At 35.3% G+C, this 20,100-nt stretch overlaps 1 protein-coding gene across 1 annotated transcript; it reads right to left on the bottom strand.

The window, feature by feature from the left end:
- Positions 1-17,617: 17,617 nt before the first annotated feature.
- On the bottom strand, positions 17,618-19,081 carry LOC145678492 (uncharacterized). Its single transcript, XM_081748694.1, has one exon. It carries the CDS (start codon positions 19,079-19,081, stop codon positions 17,618-17,620), a length of 1,464 nt encoding a protein of 487 aa, XP_081604820.1.
- Positions 19,082-20,100: the final 1,019 nt, after the last annotated feature.

Raw genomic sequence — 20,100 nt, 5'->3', positions numbered from 1 at the left:
GCGCGATATAAAACAGATAATGAACTATCAATTTTGAAGTGCTGCTGCCACCACTATATGCTGTTATCCGTGTTACTAATATGCAGCAAGAAACCTTATTTATTACTTAAGACAACTGTGCTGTTCGAATGTAGATTAGACGTAGTTGCCAAAACTACTTTTTTCCAGTCAGATTCTGATTCTGGCCCACTGTGCAACGGTTTCCACTCATCCGATTTTCTTCAAACTTGGCACATATATAGTAAACCGAAAATAAATCGACACGTATTTTTTTGTTTCTTTCGGAAAAGATGTTAAGGGGGCACAGCTCCCTTTTCAAAAATGGGCCCTCTTGATTAAAAGGGAATCATTAAAGAAACGAAACTCTGTCGATGCAAAGATGACTTCAAAGTAGGAAATACGGGTTTTGTCGTTTTTGCGAGAAAAGAGTTTCAGGGGCAATGGCTCCCTTCGAAATGACAAAAGACACCGCACAATTATTACGGAAATTAGATTTCGGTGGAATTGCTTAAAATCGTGATATGTTGTAGATATTGTGTACCTGAGAATAAGTCTCAATGGACACAACGAAATATCACTGACCGTTTGGCCACTACAGGATCAATTTTTTGAAAACAGCCGAAGATAACGATATTCTGGATTTCAGTAAAAATGATTGAAACCGTGATATGTTGTAGATATTTTGATCCTGAGAAAAAGTCTGGATGTAGGAACAAGTGGAACAATTTTTCATGAATCGAAAAATTTTGTGTCCTGTATGGAAAAATTGAAAAACTTTTTGTAAGTCGGAAAATTTTCATCATTTTGAGGCAAAAAGTAAAACAACCTTTTTACGAATCGAAAAGTTTTATTGCTCAGTAGAAACAAATAGAAGGAATTCTCACGGATCGGAAAATTTTCATTACGATGTAGAAACAAGTGGAGAAAACTTTTCATAAGCCGGACAATTTTGGATATTATATATAGTGATGTTAGGTGGAAAATTTTCCACTGTATTTACCTGCACATTAAGCTATAAAATTGAATTTCTGCAGAGGAAAGTTAATCAGCAACAAATTATAATTTTCCAATTAGCTTTCGGGAACCGTAAAATTTTCTAAAATTTCAAGTTGGGAAGTAAAAATTTACATAGTCTCTCTCTCTCTTTCTTTCTCTCTCTCTCTCTCTCTCTCTCTCTGTGTGTGTGTGTGTGTGCGCGCGCACAGGCGCCGCCATAATGGGCGCAGTGGGTGCAGTTGCACCCACATTAACATCCATTTTCAGGTTTCCTACAATAACCCTTTCTATTTTGTATATTTCTTGTTTCCTATGTTTGGATATATTTGAGTGACTTCTTAGGTCTCTCGTGAGTTACTTGTTATCATACAGTGCTTTTTTAGCTTTTTTAAAAAATAAAATTTGGGGATTATTTTTGAGATCTTAAAGCTTAATAGTGCAGAGCGTTCTGGCAACAATATTAGAATGCGTTGTCCTTTCCACCTGAACCCACATTACCAAAATCCTAGCGCCGCTTATGTGTGTGTGTGTGTATGTGTGTGTGCTGCTAAGTTAAACTTGAAATATTAACTTTCAAGTTCCGAAATCTCCTACCTTTGATATTTCTATATTATACGAGTAATAAATCCATTCGATTTTGTTTTATCATTTATTAACATACACATCTAAGATCTATTCCAAGCAACCTGATAGGAAACTCCCCTTCCTCCCACCACTCTCCAGTACGGAGGGGAAATCAAGCCGTTGACCTTCACAGGGAGGGAAGCTTTTCTAATAAACAAAATCGTGTACACACTAAATTCGTACGTCAATTCGCTCGCACCTGATGGTGAGAAAGCGCTGACTGCTGTTTTTACCTGTCAACCCCGAAAAACAAACAATTACTGTTTTTAATTGTTGTCTTTAAGAAAAGTATTTTTTACTATTTATGTATTAAAGTTTTGGCTTTAGTCCTATTTATTAAATTGCATTTCTAGAAATAAGAACTAATTCGTTATAAAGTTAATTTCCATCATTGTTTCACTTAAGAATCGGGAGAGAAAGCAAACCAATCCTGTTGACATTCTGTCTTTATTTACAATTTCAAGGAAGGTAATCTTCTGGCTGTCTGAGTATCGAGTGCGCAGACTATCGACCTGTGCAAATATTGTATGAATTTAGCGTGTGTGGTAACTATATTATATATAGTGTCGTATGAAATTAGTGCATATTAAATTGTATTCTGTATCCATTATGTTTTGTATAGTTTATATTATCTGAAACAAATTTTAGTGCATATTAAATTGTAAATAATTGCGTATTTAGTGCTTTGTGAAGCGACAATTCATGATGCTTGCAGTAGTTCTGCGATAAAACATGAGCCCGGGACAGCGTTACGAAGTGGTGAGAAGCGTTGCATTTTGAATATCTTCCATGCTTTAAGAGAACAACACCCTAATTTAACTGTTGAAGAATTCGCCGACATGACTGGGAAACAGACAAGTGTAGGAAAGGCAACTAACTGTTTATAGAAGTAGGCGGGAGGCTAAATTTAATGAAAATAAATTAAGAAGTCACAAAAATACGCGTACAAGTATTTTCCCTCTCGGAAAACTATGACGACTTCACGAAATCGGCAATTCGATCAAAGGTTCATCAGGTCTTTTTCCGTAATGAATTGCCAACGTTAAATAAAATTCTGATAGCTATAAATACCGATGATGAACTGCCCTGCTTTTCTCACTCAACTCTCCATAGACTGTTGAAAATAATGAAATTCAAGTATGTATAGCACCCATTAATTGCATTGACCTCCAGACAAGAGTTCTGTGAGAACTAAAAAGTTTTGTTGGAGCCGTGGTGGCTCCGTGGTAGAGCGTTCACCTATGGGGCATAAGGCCCTGGTTCGATCCCAGCTCGTGCTTAGTGGGCTTTTTGGTGGACAAGCACTGTTTTTGCAGATTTTCTCGGAGTTCTCCTGTTTCCTCCTACTTTTTTCTTTGCACTGTTTCATTCATTGTCATCACAGTCTCCTTTAGCCTACCCGGCATAACTGCGATACGTAAAACTCAAAGATTTAATTTTATTTCCAAACATCTGTTACTCTCCCTCCCCCTTAACGGTCGTCAGGACTGTTGACAACTCCGTTTTTATTAAAATAGTCAAGTAACAATTCAAAAGTCAGTTTCCTCTATTATCAATTGGCTAAACTCAAGGCCAACGAAAGGGCCGGATGAGGATTGCAACCACACAAGGCGCCAAATTTTAGGGGCGTCAAATTCACTATGATGGTTAAGCTCCAATATTATAATTTTGCTTGAAACGACAGACTCAGACATGGGCCTGTTCAAATTACGTAGCATCTGTAGTTACTATTTCGTGTCAGGCTTCAATCAATCTGGGATTGTTTTTCTAAGTCCACCATAACAAATTTTCCCCCTTAATGAACTCAGAAGACTTCAATGTTGATGAATCTTGTATGTATGATGCTTTACCGTAAATTTATCGCCGCGTATTAATAAACAACAAACAAAAAAAGATACTTTGCCACCATCACATCAGGTGTACGTACGAAGAGAAAAACGTAGGAAAATGATTTCATTGAAAAATAATCAATAGAAACCAGGGCATTTGCCTCCTGAGTTGAGGCGCCCGGGGCGAGACGCATTTATTCACTATTATCAGTGTGTATACATATGGTTATTTTTCTTCTGGTTCTTTTTAATGTAAGAACACATGTACATAAGAGAGGAAACAAGAAGTGTATTATTATTATTATTATTATTATTATTATTATTATTATTATTATTATTATTATTATTATTATTATTATTATTATTATTTCAGGTTCTATTGTTATTGTCTTAACGCACTAATAATTTACCCATACATACGTATTGTACTTGGTTTCAGATTTTATATTATGAAATTCATGTATCAAAGCAGTAAATACCAATTCAATTACCAACCCTGACATCCCTTGCCATTCCAACATTATGTCATAACCCCGACTGCCAAAAAAGAAGGAAAATAAACAATACAACTGTTCAATAAAATTTCCATTAAAATGACACATGTGCTACTTACTCACTAATGCAGGTAAATGTCGTTAAGTGTTTTAAAATACTCAATGTTATTATGAAAGTTGTAATTTATTATTTAGGCCTAGACATATTTAAATACACTCTATACCTCCGTGTGCGGGGGCTGATGGTGGAAGACGGAACACCAACATTCACCTGTACTTGAGCGTGGTGGGGGAAAAAACTTCTTCTTTTTCCTATCCTTTTATGTGAAACAGAGAATAATTCCGTTATACTCTAAAAGGAAAAAGAATAAAGTATCTTGAATACACTACACATTCTGTAGATGGATTTTATCTTTCTACGTTCAAAAATAAGTTGTATTTTTGTGCAACTTCAAGAATAAAAGGGAGTACATTTCACATGGATCTTGTGTTTTGTTCCCTCGAACTTCTATTCAATAGACTCGTAAATTTCCCTATAGCGGAAAAAGGTCGTCTTTTATTGATTTTTAGTGAACTTTGTTTATAAATGCACCCTTTATTTTACTTCCAGGAACAGATTTGTAAGTCCAAGACCGAAACTTAGTAGCCAATAACTCGGGAGCTAAAGGTCCTCATTTGATCATAATTTTAAATATTGGGAGAGCTTAACAAGCTTAATATACGTGTGAAATGCCGTACTGTGCAGACATTTTATTCTTTAGTTATTAGCTATCGAACTTGGGATTTGGACTCAAGTAAATCTAAATCCTAACTTCAGTGGCAAGAGGACAAAAGATCTGCTCAATGTAATATTTAAAATGCGTAGGAAGCTCATGAGGGTCTGCCACTACCTTTGGTCAAGATCGAATGAGTTCCATCAATCGCGTTTCAGTGAAATTTCTTGATTTAACTGAACTCAAACCTAACTTTGATGTCCAATAACATTGAAGCTAAAGATCTGTACCGCATAATGTTTCTTACTATGGTCTAATGCAGTGGTTCTCAACCTAATTCCTATCACGACCTCCATTTTATCACATCCTTTTGTCAACGACTCCTTATAATTTCCGGTTTATAATAAGCTTGAGTGAAATTTTTAATATACCTACTGCGGAGATCGCACGATATTAATCTATTTCTGTAATAGTAGAATCAATTTCTTGTATGTAGTGCATACAGTAATTTCCCTAAAAGCGAATAGATTAAAACCAAATTTGGTAAGTTCATTCACATTACAAATATCGAATACGATCTGTCATACTGTTCGAAAATAGAGGCCGTTTGAAAATTTTAAAACTTCATAATTCCCTTAATTTTGGGTCATATGATAAAAAAAAATCAATTTTTTCAATTTTCTAATTTCTAATTTTGGTTCAAAAAACTTGGACAGTTGTTAAATAAATTATTGAGTATTTTAAATGACTTGATAATGTGCGTCACGAAGATTGAACCGGAGATTGCCGCACTAGTGAAATGACATCATGCTCAGCTATCTCATTAGCTTTCAATTTTAATTGTATTTCAATGTACAGGTTTTGTTGCATTTGTATTTTTTTGGTATTTCAATATGTAGTTCACAATTGTTTCATATTGCACCTCTTTCATTTAACTTGATTTTTAAATAACTGCAACTATTGCAAATGCTTAGTAGACCTGTTTTGTTGTTCTTAAAAGTACACCGTGTATGTATGAAAATAAAAATATATCTATCAGAACAAAATTCAAAATAATATTTAAAAATATATTCCGGTATTAGATTCTAATTATATTTAACTCATCCGCTTATCTTGTCCCCAGGTTGAGAAAACCTGGTCTAATGTATACAAAGCTCGTCAATCTTTATCCCCATGCCAAGTTTGGTAAAGATCGGATAGGTTTTATCGATCGTCATTTAGTGAAAATTCACTGAGTCCAAACCCAAATTTGATGATGAATAACTCGAGAGCTAATGGTCTGTATACCATAATATGTCGTTCTCAACCTAACCAAGCTACTCGAAGTTTACAATCATACCAAATTTCGTCATGATCGGATTAGTATCATTGATAGCATACCACACATAATAACCTTTCACTAAGTCTAACCTCAAATTCGACGGCTAATAATGCAGAGACCTAAGCCTGTACGCCAAAATATTTCGCATGTGTGCTAAACTTATGAAGTTCTATCACCATTTCAATCCTGGTCAAAATCCAGATGAATTTCATTGATCGCGCACGATATATATCTAGCTCACAGATGACGAGAAGAACCCTAAAAAAAGGGGAAGATCAACGACACGGTCAAGTCCATTTTCGATTTTTGAGGTGTCGTCTATATTTAAATGCCATCTGCTACTCCGGGTAGTTATCTGTGTGCTATTCTGTGGTGTCATTTGAAACCCCCGTGGGAAAAGTGGGCGAGCCCATACCTACGTCATACTACTTCTGCTAGGGTTCTTCTCGTCATCTGTGAGTTGTACTGTCCTTTTTTTTTTTTTTTTTTAAGAAAATATCAGATGAAGGATAATGAAAAAGAACGGAACAAGCATTAAATTGTTCAACTGCAGTAATTCTTCCTTGCACACAACCTGAAGGCTCCTTCCCCCTTCCCCCCTCGACGGAGCCAAGGTAAACTAATCAGCGATTCCATATCAGTCTTGTGCAAGATACTGTATGTTCTTTAGCAATTAATGCCCTAGTACAGTCCTTTCGCCCCATGACAAAATTTTTCTGGAAGAAAGTTTGTTCAGCTGCTTGTAGGCAGTGATATTAGCTACGTGTTCTTGCTGAAACAGGAGGGCGCCAGAAATTTTGAAAAGAGGTAAATGATATTGATTATTTCTTTTCATAACGTACTGACTTATTACTTCCGTTCTACAGCTTGTTAAAAACATCTGTACAATTCAATTTGAAGTCGCACGCTTTCATATTTTAAATATGAATCTCTTACCAGTCTGGAAAGCTTTATGTTTATTTTGCTACCAGGGATAACAAAACGTATCAACACACACACACACAAAAAAAAAAAAAAAAAAACTTATGTATCGAACATTCTTATATTTTTTCCAGTAAGTCAGACCTTCGGCCTCAGAAGCTTTATATTTCTTCATTCTTGCACAAAAGGATAGTAGGTTTATGGGAGCACAAATTTTACCCGCTGCAACACTGGGGGTTAGTAGCTAGTTTATACTAAATTATAGTTTGAGAGCAAATTATTGATCTAATATATTGACAGAAAAGTAATTTTGTCGTCTGTGAAACACACACACACACACACACAAGAAAGGGAATATTTTGACACAAAAAAACTTAAATCATCTCATCTCGTTGAAATAATATAAATAGAATTATACTTTTCCTTGAAGAAGGGGTGCAACCTTTTCTAGATTTGCCACTGGGCCATGGAAGGTTTATATTTCATCATTCTAGCGCAAAATGATGTAAGGTTCGGAGCAGGCACAAAATATTGTCCGCCATAGTAGTTGAGAATATTGGCTCTTAGAAACAGCTCGCATTTGTAAAATAATACATAATTATTTGTCTTGACTGTTGCAATGATCTGTTCAAGCAGCTTGATAAAAGTTCAGCGTAGTATAACAAAATCTGCTGTTCCTGTATGAAATAAAAGGGGGCAAGAAAAGGTTGATGAGATGAGTGCAGGGAACACCGAATTCTACTTCGCCCCTAACGCCGAAATCTCTATCTACGGCTCTGACCATTTCGTTCATTTCTCATCATCACTGTCTCCTTTAGCCTATCCGGCGTAACCGTGGCATGTAAGAACGAGATTTCTATTTTTAAAAATTAATTTAATCATGATGCATGTACATTTAAATACATTTATTGCAGTTATCTAGGAATACTTTGTGATCCGTATTTAATCTTATCCATAAATCTTTTATACATAAAGCGGGCTGCAGTGGCTCACAAGGGAACATCTTATATTGATAGTAGTATTGCCCAATCAAACAATGTGCAATCGATAGAGGAGTGAAGAAAAGTGAGAAATCCAAAGTTTACGGGTCGACACCCAAAAACACAGGAGATACAGAGGAAAGAAGAATCTAGAATCATGTGAAGATAGCAATGCAAAAGATACACTGACACAGAAAGAACTTCAAAATGATTGAAGTAATCAAAATGGTATTTACACAACAGTATAGTAAGCAAACATTGTACCCACATACATGCTCAATAACATCATATGTAATACAATGTTGCCAACTGAGCACAACATGAAGTTTTGTTAAATGGCACGGAACACAAATTGTAGCATGTAGAAAATCTAATTATGATTAGAACCATACCTGTGAAGTCATGATGTACCGTGTTGCCAACATTTGAAGATAAGCCTATATGAATTCCTACATGAATTTCGGATGTAGAAGAGTACAGTACATACATTACCAATACACTGCGGAGCGCTTTATCAACAGCAACACTGAAAAATTTACTACCAATAATGTGTGAGGTGATACAATATTACGTGCATCAGAAACGTGAGGTGAGCCTGCTAATCAATTGTCAATCCAAGAGCATGCATCATTTCAGTTTTGTGTGTTGTGTTTGATACTACTCTGATTTTCCACTTGGGCAAACCTGCTTCGACACTGTGCTTCGTCCCTTATTTTCGTGCTTCAGTGATTATATTATTGTTTGTGATCTCATATTTTGGTTTTAACTAGTTAGAATCGTGCACTGTATGCTCTTCTACATCCGATATCCATATAGGAATTCATATAGGCCTATCTTCAAATGTTGGCAATACTGTACATCACGACTTCACAGGTATGGTTCTAATCCTAATTAGATTTTCTAGATGTTATAATTTGTTTTCCGTACCACTTAACAAAACTTCATTTTGTGCTCAGTTGGCAACACTGCATTATATATGATGTTATTGAGCATGTATGTATTGAGCATGTACAATGTTTGCTTACTATACTGTTGTGTAAATACCATTTTGATTACTTTAATCATTTTGAAGTTCTTTCTGTGTCAGTGTATCTTCACATGATTCTAGATTCTTCTTTCCTCTGTATCCCCTGTATTTCTGCGTGTCGGCCCGTAAAACTTTGGATTTCTCACTTTTTTCACTCCTCTATCGATTGCACATTGTTTGATTTGGCAACGCTACTATCAATATAAGATGTTCCCTTGTCAGTGGTAGAGCGTTTACCTCTGGTGCATGGGGTCCTTGGTTCGATCCTAGCTCGCGCCAAGAAAGCTTTCTGGTGGATAAACAACGTATGCAAGGGTTTTCTCGGGGTTCTTCCATTTCCTCCCTCTTTCTTCATTCCCCCATTTCATTCATTTCCCATCATCACCGTCTCCTTTAGCCTTGTCGGCATACCTGTGGGACGTGAAACTTCATTTCATTTTATACATAAAGCTTATCAAAGAGGAACTCACCAAGTTACAAATGGCATGTCTATACGGCAAGGTATTTAGTGTTATTTGCAATACTCTCGGAATTGAACTAAACATAATAGTGATTTCTCCTTATTCTGTTAAAAATTTTGGTTTAAAAAATATCTTAAGACAGAAGATTGCAATACTGATATGAAGAAAACGAGATAGCTCATTCAATCAGATTTGAAGTGGGATAGTGAATTTCTGAACGAGAAACTTGACTAAGTATTCAGAGTGTATTTGAAGATTACAAAGATAATAATGAATCCCACTCAGATGAGCTTTAACCGTTATTTCATTACCTGGAGATGTGCATGAAGATCGAGATGTTGAGGATGCGGTACGGATGCAAATGTGATTATGTATATCCGCGCAGACCACTACTCATACTTTTCAGTCCGTCGTCGGAGGTGAATTTGAACGACGACGTTATGCTAACTACGTACAACAAAGGCATGCATAGATTTACAAAAATCTTACATTGTATATACATATACTATGTAAATACTTTCAATCCCCTACTCAGACACGTTCGGACAGGCTAGCAATAGATATTCCATGCAATTGTTAATTTAAATGTTGCTAAATTTAATGATTTAATATAATAAATTTCTTGTTTATTAGTGTTGTCAGATAACCATAGTTATGTGTGCTTTGTGGGCCAAGAGAGGATATAATTGTCTCATTTTGAATTATTACACCTCTGTGTCCTGTTAGGTCTTATTTTATACACCCAATATCACTAACTTAATTCGTACATACTATAGAATACATAGCATAGCATACATAGCATAGGAATGGATGTATTTTCCACGTGTAATATATATAAAAAAATAGATATCCAAGCATTTAAAAGGAAGTTGAAGATAATAAATCAGGAAGTTGATGTCTGTCAGGAGGTTGTTCTATTTAATCTATATGAAATAGTATCTTGGAAACCACAGGAAGAAACCAAAGAAGAAAGGGAGTTTACTAAATTATTCATTCTTATCACTTAAGGAGGACAATATTGTACTATTTATTTCGTAAGTACTAGTCAAAATAGTCTTATTATCAATGACGAATTTACTGTCATTAGCAAATGTTATGGTCTTTTCATTCGAGAATATAGCTTCTAACAATATTAAGAGTGGAGGGGCATGTTGAGGGTAATTATACTTTAAATCTACGCGCTCTTTCGTTATCGATATTTATTTATCCTACCGTGATGATCTTATCATCAAATCTGTTGTATCGTTGGTCGCATCTAGTGAAGCAGGTTTAATCCTGGAAGACTAACATAGGGCTACTTACTGAATATGCTAGAAAATACTACGATCAACTGTAAGTGAGAATATACAGGAGCAAACATTTAAATATAAGTGTTAACTATACGTAAACCAAGTACATCAAATTTGTTTACAGCAGGGCCGGCCATACTATAAATGCAACAGTCTACAATTTGCACGGGACAGCAAGTTTCGATGGATGGCAAAATCTGTCGTAACTATATTATTTAAAATAAATATTTCTTGTTGGAAATAGCATTCATGATTATGGTAGTTAAATTTAATAAGTTGAATTTCTATTCGAATACTACATTCATAAAATCAGGTTTAAGTCGCATTAGTTTAAGATCACATGTTCAGTGCTAAAGCAAATAGTCAAACAAACCCCAACATGAATTTCTTGATTGTTGTCAAATTCAAGAACTCAATTCTCGAAGAGTAGCGAACACGTGGAAACAAGTTTTTTTTTTTTTTTAATTTTTAACAGGCGTAAAAGGAAAATCAAGAAATAAAGATAAAAGAGCTAGTTGTACTGGAATTGCAAACTGATACATTTAGACTGGCGCTCGATATTGAATTCTATAAAAAGGATTACCATCTTTACTCTGCAGGTGTGTTTGCTTTATCTTTTAGCAACATAATAGATTATTATTAAAAAAAAAAAAAAAACAGACGCAACAATATTGCATTCATAGTGTTTTGGCCTTTGTGAATGTGAGTGCTCTTTCCCTCCTCGTTCATGATGGGGTAACATACTTAAAATCTTGGTTTTTAAGATTTGTTCTTTCTCGCGAAAGGAGGCTGGCAAATAATGCCATTGCACGGAGCGGCAAATTTCCTAGGACCGGCCCGGTTTACGGTGAATAAAGTTGGTGATGCTGAGATACACCAGCATCTAACTTAGTTGAAACAAAGAGGTAGGGAAGAGGTAGGGAAAACAAGTGTCTGGACGTGCGCTTCCTTACTTTAGCAGAAAAATTTTCCGAGAATATCAATGCTTGGTGTAGATTCTGATGCCCGCATAAGTTGACGTAAACTAGTAGGAGATACCACCTGTACCCTGAATGAAACCTACGAGGTTCACTTCTTTTCTCGGACATGAGAAGAATTTGTGTTTTGCAGACAATATAAATGTAAAAACGTTACCGTAGTTAACTTCAATCTATACACAGTATATAAAATTGAAAATCACTATGTTTGTGACTCTAAATCTCCTCAATCGCCCGACCGATCTCGATCAAATTTGTAACATGGATGAGGTTCGAGGCTGGGCTAGTTTTAGGCTATTCATTTGAGGCTGGCTTGGTTGAACTGAGGAGTGGGGGAGGGGGATTTAAAAATAAATAAAACTTAACAACTCCTGAACCACTCGACCGATCTTGATCAAATTTTCAAAATGGATGAGGTTCAGGCCAGGCATCGTTTTTATGATTTAAATTTGACGGAGCAACGTAGGGAAGGAGAAGGAGGAAAAGATATATATAAACATCAATTTATATAAGACTGAAAGTTACTATTTTTGTCACTTAATAACTCTTGAACTATCCGACCGATCTCAATCAAATTTTCAAGATACATGATTTTCGGATCTGGAAACATTTTTTGTCATATCATTTTAACTGTAGATCCTAGGGGAGGGGGACGTATAAATAAAAACAAATTAAACGTAATAACTTTTGAACCACCCAACCAATCTCGATCAAATTTTCAACATATATGAGGGTCGGGCCTTGGGTGTTTTTTTATCGTTTCACTTTGACAAGCCAACTTAGGGGAGGGGGAGGGGGAGATATATATGTAAAAAAAAATTCAAAATTAAACTTGACTGCTTTTGTGACTTCATCACTCTTGAACCACCCGACCGATCTCAATCAAATTTTCAACATACATGATTTTAGGGACAGGGATTGCTTTAGGCTATTCACTTTGACGATGCAATGTAGGGGAGGGTGAGAGGGAGAGAAATTTAAAAACGATCAGAAATGACGATTATTAGTGTTGAATCCATAGTTTTCGGGGTCGATGAAAGAAACAGTGACACTACTGATGCTGCTTCAATCTAAATTTAGCCCTGATAGTTGGGGAGGGGGAGGGTACAACGGAGGGGAGGGGGATAAACATTTATAAATGATCGAAAATAACTAATATTAGTGTCGAATCAATAGTTTTCGGGATCATTCAGATGAATAGTGACATTTCTGACCCGGTTTAAATCCAAAATCAGCCTCGCAACTTGGGAGAAGGGGAGAAAGGGATATATAAAAATGATCGAAAATGGCCACTATCAGTGTCGAATTTATAGTTTTCTGGGTCGCTTAGATGAACAGTGATACTTTCGATCCTGTTTAAATTCAAATTCAAACCCGCAACTTGGGGCAGGGGGAGAAAGAGATTAAAAAATGATCGAAAATGACTTATATTAGTGCTGAATCCACATTTTTTAGGGTTGCTGAGATGAACGGTGACACTTTCGATGCCATGGCCCATAACATGGGGGAGGGTGATATATATATATATATATATATATATATATATATATATATATATATAAATGATCGAAAATGACCAATATTAGTGTCGAATCCATGGTCTTCGGGGCGCCGAGACGATCAATGATCTTTCCGATGCTGTTTAAATCGATATCATTAAAAACGAAAACAGCATATTTCACGGGTACTAAACACATGAGATACGGAGTTGTGCATTCAAGTTTAAGTTTCAACCCAGCAAAGCGGGTAATTTATGCTAGTAATACATATTTTACGAACATGTATAATCAAAAGATTTTAATATGAGTAGGGGATACCTGGCTTCCTATATTCCATAACACTACGTCACTGGTGAAATTGAGCATAGGACTGAGTAGGATATGAAAAACTCTAATACAGGTGACCTCTAGAACGCTTCAATTAGTTGTTCTACTTCTCCCTACTCTTCCTTGTAAGTCACTGTAATTAACCATGATGAACCATTTTCGATTCATTACAGGTTACATACCCTCATGGAAATATCGTGTGAATAATGTGCTGGAATAAAAACAGCGAAAATATACACGTGGCTGTTATATCATCGTATACAAGGAAAACAAGTTCCTAAGAGAAATTTGAAGGTCTCAGTGATTTGACATTGAACTTGCTTTTTCGTTTTGCATCCACCAGGTTGCGTACAGCACCATTAGCGTTTATGAGGCAGTATTCTGAATCCGTAACTTATTCAACCTATTCTTTCTGTAAGTAACTAGCCTACTTAACTTTTAAATATATAGTGTGTTCTGTCATTAGCAATGGTCAATTATATTTATTGTTGTCAATTACAGGGACTAACATTCAAAGTGATGATTTCAGGTTTTATCAGCGGGGGACAATATGTGTTGTGAGGGGGATAAAGTAGAACTGTGAAAACATCGGCAAACCAGATTGAACCTGATTGAAGAAATGCCCGCGGAGAATTTTGTAGCTTCAAGGAAGATTACCCCGAACCACCCCTGAAATCATCCCTGAACATTCAAATATTACAAGCCTTTAAGATTGTCGGTATGAGCAGGTCATATTAAGAAATGCATACCGGTCAGTCAAAAAATGTATACACACTTTAAACCGTCATAGAAAATGTATTTTCAAACCATAGACATGCGCACGGGGGAAAGGGGTAGCTCTTCCCCTAATGTTTCGGCACACTAATGCAGAGAATTATTTTTCAAGGAGTTGTTGATGTATGAAAAGTTTTATAGTTGTCCACTTTTCGATAATTTTCTCAATTAACAGTATATTTCACAGAAGTGGGCACTAATGAGGCCTTTAGCCTCCTACCACCCGGCCTGAATTCATTGCTAATCAAAATAGTACCTTGGAGTTTGCAATATCGATCAAATTAGCAACTTTTGTGCTGCAAACAATCCTGAAATTAAGCTGTGTTATCAGAGGCATGCAAGCCTTGTTTACACATAAAAAGGAGAATATACATTGTGGCTATTTTACGTACATTGCCTCAATCTTGTGTTAGTGGACGCATGTACGTCACAAGATCAATTTTTGGGGGGGTTTAACGTACTTCCATTATACATCGAGGCTAAAAGAGGAGGTGATGATGGTGGAATGAGGAAAGTGGAAGGAAACGGGAAACCCGCGGGAAAACCACAAACACGGTGTTTACCCTTGTTGAGGGCAGGGATCGAATCAGGAACTCCATGTACTGAAGGTGAACTCTCTATTACTAGCCACCGCGGCCCCATCACATGAAGTAAATAGTGTTATATTTAATTTCTTTTAATAATTAAGCATCTCTCTCTCTCTCTCTCTCTCTCTCTCTCTCTATATATATATATATATATATATATATATATATATATATATATATATATATATATTGGAGAACAGGGAGTACATTGGAGCTTTCCAATTATTTCTGCTGTCACGAAAAATAAAGAAAGACTGTCATGGAGCTGACAATACTGCACTGGTAGTCTGTCATTAGTCTTCAGACATATTGGTTGCACAGTTGTAACGTAAATCTTATAATAGAAAATCTGGGGTAAGAACTAATTATTCGTAAAGAAAGTTGTAAGGGTTTTGTGGAAACATCGTATACAGATATTGTTTGATATATTTATAGAAGATAAGTGCAATCCTTTTGTCATTAATTTTTACTGATTACATTGTGCTGAAGGTACAGATTTTATTATTATTATTATTATTATTATTATTATTATTATTATTATTATTATTATTATTATTATTATTATTATTATTATTATTATTACAGTCAACATTTTTCCTGTGGCATGTAGAGGTTGTTTTGAACACAACAAGAGGGAATATTTGAGCAGTGTTTTAGTTAATTTTTTCAGTAGTATAGATTTTACAGAAGTGATACTAAGTTTTAAAAAATAGTGACATTGCGGAGTTTTGTTGTATTAAACGTGGGCAGACCTTCAGGAACTTGTAATAAAATGCCCTGGATATTAAAATCTAGCCTTTGACTACAATTACAAATAGGCCTAACAACTCAGTAGAAAGTAGAGCTACTAATGTAGTATAGCAGTCACCAGATATCAAAATAAAATAGGGATGTTGCAAGTTTAATGTGTTAAGCATAGGCGGCAGTAGACCTAATTTTGGCCCTGGAAATTTTGGAACCACATTTTTTTTATAGGCCGGACAATTCATCATTGCATTAAAATAATTCCATGATTAGACATAAATACTTACATGTTAGAATTTGCTTGCTAACAGGATTGGAGATTCTGGTTTGTGACTTATTTTATGAATTCATCATACTCAGATGTATTTAGGACTTGCTTCTCAGTGCTGCCGTCGTGCAAGACCAACACTGAAACAAATATCTTCTTTAGTTACTAACACAAAGCTTCTTTTTTCTTTTGGCTCATAAGTTGTTGTTTTGTTCTTAGTAAATAAGAAAGAGATTCCTTTGATGAGTATTGGTCTGCAAGTAGGCTATGACGACAGCCTTAAGACTTGAACTCTGCAACATTCTTAATAGTTTTTTCTGATGTCTGATAACTCCTATATGGCATTAGTCATATAGCCTATTTTCTATTGAGGAACTAGGCCTACTAGTAGAAAAAGCCCAGATTTAAATATACGGAGCAATTTATTACAAGTTTCACAAAGCCCACCCACATTTAACACATGAAACCCTCCAACATCCTTATTATTTTATTCTGATGTCTGACAACTAATATAGCATTAGTAGCTCTATTTTCTACTGAATTAGGCCTACTACTAGTCAAAATCTAGATTTTAATACCTCTTCATATCCATCATACGTTTTTCTAAAGTAGAATGAAATATATATATATATACTGTTTTTCAAAGCTAAATCAAGTTTTCTTATCAGCAGTACAATTGTCATATGGTTGTTAGCGGCCACATGCGGTTTGTCAACCAGTTGGATGTTGCCGGTATTACAAAAGCTTAGCCGCTATCCCTGTCGCCAGGGCAAACAATGAAGTCTCGAACTATTCTTTCTCTGAGTGTTGCAAACCAATAAGCAGATACATAAAACCAGAATAACCATAGGGATAAAATACGTACAGGTCATTCAACAAGTAATTTGCTCTCCTATTAAACTAATAATAATAATAATAATAATAATAATAATAATAATAATAATAATAATAATAATAATAATAATAATAATAATAATAATAATATAGTAGTTTTTACGCCCGAGCCGTTTCGGGCTACTATGCATTTTCGGTAATGCTCGGAAAATAGAATCGATTCTGGACCGCCCGTTGGACCGATATTGTATTTTTATCCGTATGAATCGGGTTTGCCCGATTGAACCGTACTTGAATGGGGTTGGCCTGATAACCCCGTTTTTATTAAAACAAACTTATTCTGTCAAGATTATAAATGAAGTGTTGTTTCACTTTATTATCGTAACATAAATTGTTCTAACTATCATGCACGAACTCATAACGAGTCTATCGGGTCAAACGGTCCAAACGGGTTTATCAGGTCTAAGGATCGAGTAAACCAAACACAAGGGGTGTCGTGCGGGTACTGTTTACCCGAAAAGTTCAAGCACTAATTATACGTTAAAATCATACTTAAGAGCTCTAATTGTTTGCATTCACTTTTTCTTTTTTTTTCTTTTTTTAATTTGCCGACCAACGAATTTGCGGACACATAAATATAAATGCTCAAATCTAAATTATTGCATTATATTATTGCAATGAGCATGAACGTGATTTACTATTAGGAGTTAGCGTAATGCACTAATGTTAGTCTTTTATAAATAGGATTATTATTATTATTATTATTATTATTATTATTATTATTATTATTATTATTATTATTATTATTATTATTATTATTATTTCTTGTTTATGCCCTTCATGCAACTTAGAATCAATCTCACATAAAGCACTATATCAGACCTGATTGATTATTTTTAAAATTCTCATATAAAAAAATAAAATAAAAATTGGAACTTACCCCTTCAAGAGTTTAAAACATGTCCTCATATCCGTTATCCTCACTTTCTGAGGACGATTGATCTATCTCGATGACAACATGATCCTTCTTGTCTCCATCAAAAACATTTTGCAAAACACGATAACTTTGTTCAATGTCCTCGACGTGTCTTATGTAGTTTCTCCATTTTTCAGGAGTAACAGAGTCCGCTGCATTTTTCAAAACTGAGATAAGTTCTGATGCTGGACGACCTTTTAAATTGCAAGATGCAACACGCCTTTTTATTTCTGACCAAACTTGCTCTATAGGGTTGAGCACACAATGGTATGGCGGTAATCTTAAAACAATGTGCCCGTGCGAAAGAGCAAGTTCATCAATTACGATTTTTTTCTGTTCTCTAGGTGATGTCTCCCGAATAAGTTTCATTAAAACAGGTTTTATTGGAACTGGCTGAGGTACACTAATTCCATGATTTATCATGTACTGAATTATTTTTTCTTTTGGCCACGACATATTAGGAATTGGGTTGAGAATTCGCGAGTGGTATCTGGCATTGTCCATCACTATAACGGATGGCTCTTCCAATCGCTGTAACACAGAATTAACAAACCATTCCTCGAAAACCTGTAAGGTCATGGTACCATGGTAGTCGGCTGGGACATTTAACATGTTTCGATGTGTTACTAGCAGAGCGTCTTGAACAAAGTCATTTCGCCCACCACAGTGCACAATTACAATTCTTTCTCCTTTTGACGCAGGAGTTGCAACTGTGCAATTGTCTGTGTCATCACTCCAGTTTTTCATTTTGCATGTGTTCGTATCGAACCACGACTCGTCCAAATATACATCACTATATCCTTCTCCACGCAGTCTATTTATTTCTTCTAAGTAGCGAAATCTCCACGCAACTATTTCTACAGACTCGGATCTAGCCGTTTTACGGAGAACTCTTTTATGTGAGAAACCCATACTTCGCAGTAATCTTCGCAAAGTCCCGTCAGAATATGGAAATTCATAGTCCGTCCCGGCAGTCTTTTCTTTCATCGCTTTCCCTAAACGGCGTATTGTTGGTGATTCTCCTTTCATATAGAATTCATACACCGTTCGTCGGACTAAGTCTCTCGTAAAATCATCTATCTTATCGAAGGATGACTTAATTTTATTGATTTTTTGTTTAGTAGGTGTCTTATATGATGAAACATCCTGAATCGCGGAAATTTTCCTCACTGTGGTTATATTAACACCAGTTGCGTCTGCTGTAATTTTATTTATGTTTTTACTTGGCAAAATACCCCCACTTTTTACTATATCACGCACATACTCGCATACATTTCTCACAATACACACACTCTGTTTTCTCATTTTCGAACCGCTCCCGATCGAATATTCTTTCTTCTTGGTCGGTGTTCGTTCATTCTGATGGCTGGGACCTGGAAGATTATTTTCTTGTTCTGGCAAGGAATGCTCCTGCAACCATGGACGGAAAAATTCAGACATGTTGACAGATCACACTACACTCACTTTGTGCATCCAAAACTAGCTAAACAAAGACAAACAAACATCGCCACCTAAAGAGAGCCAAAGTAGGGACACGCCTCAGGGGTTCTCTAATATTCCCACGAGACGACATACCTAAATTGACATCTGTGCATCTGTGTAGTCTTTGAAGAAGCGGGAAAATTATATTACTGTGTGCATATTCCCAACTCCATTCTTTATTCATATGCATATTCTGTGTGCATATTCTCAACTGGAATACTTGATTATACTGAAGTTACATCTAATCATTATATATATATATATATATATATATATATATATATATATATATATATATATATATATATATATATATATATATATATATATGCGGATCCAAGGGGGAGATAAGGGGCTATAGCCCCCCTTGACGCTCAGGTTTACACTGGATAAAATGGGCTTCAATTCTGCTTTGCACTGGATAAAACGGCAAATTATGGTTTAGCCCATCCCTTGATCATATCCTGGATCCGCCACTGTATATATATATATATATATCCATGAAAACAAAACTTTCACAATTACGTTGATATTAGTTTAATTAGTTTAACTAATAACTATACCAGTGAGTATTCTGGGTTAACTTATTATTATTATTATTATTATTATTATTATTATTATTATTATTATTATTATTATTATTATTATTATTATTATTTGACAGGCCCGTGAATAATACTATAATGACAATTTAAACTTATTTTTTTTTAAAAAAAGAAATGGCGTGAAAAGCATTCTATTAAGTATAAAGTTCCTCATATTTATTAATGTATGAGGGATCTGAATAATAAAACTATCATTACTAATTTCCTGTGTGTACTATCCTACTTCGCAGTTTGTCCAGTTTTTATACACGTGATGCATCACATTAGAATGGAACTGATCAATTGTTCACCTGCCTAACTATATCATAAATTGATAAATAATAAGTGATGAATATTTTCTTATGAGCAGAGCAAACAAACACTCAGAATCTT

This window comes from Thermobia domestica, chromosome 1, assembly GCF_964235325.1.
Source record: "Thermobia domestica chromosome 1, izTheDome1.hap1.1, whole genome shotgun sequence".
NCBI classification, from domain to species: Eukaryota; Metazoa; Arthropoda; class Insecta; order Zygentoma; family Lepismatidae; genus Thermobia; species Thermobia domestica.
Note: the sequence above shows the minus strand (reverse complement) of the source record. Positions and strands in the feature narration are given on the sequence as shown.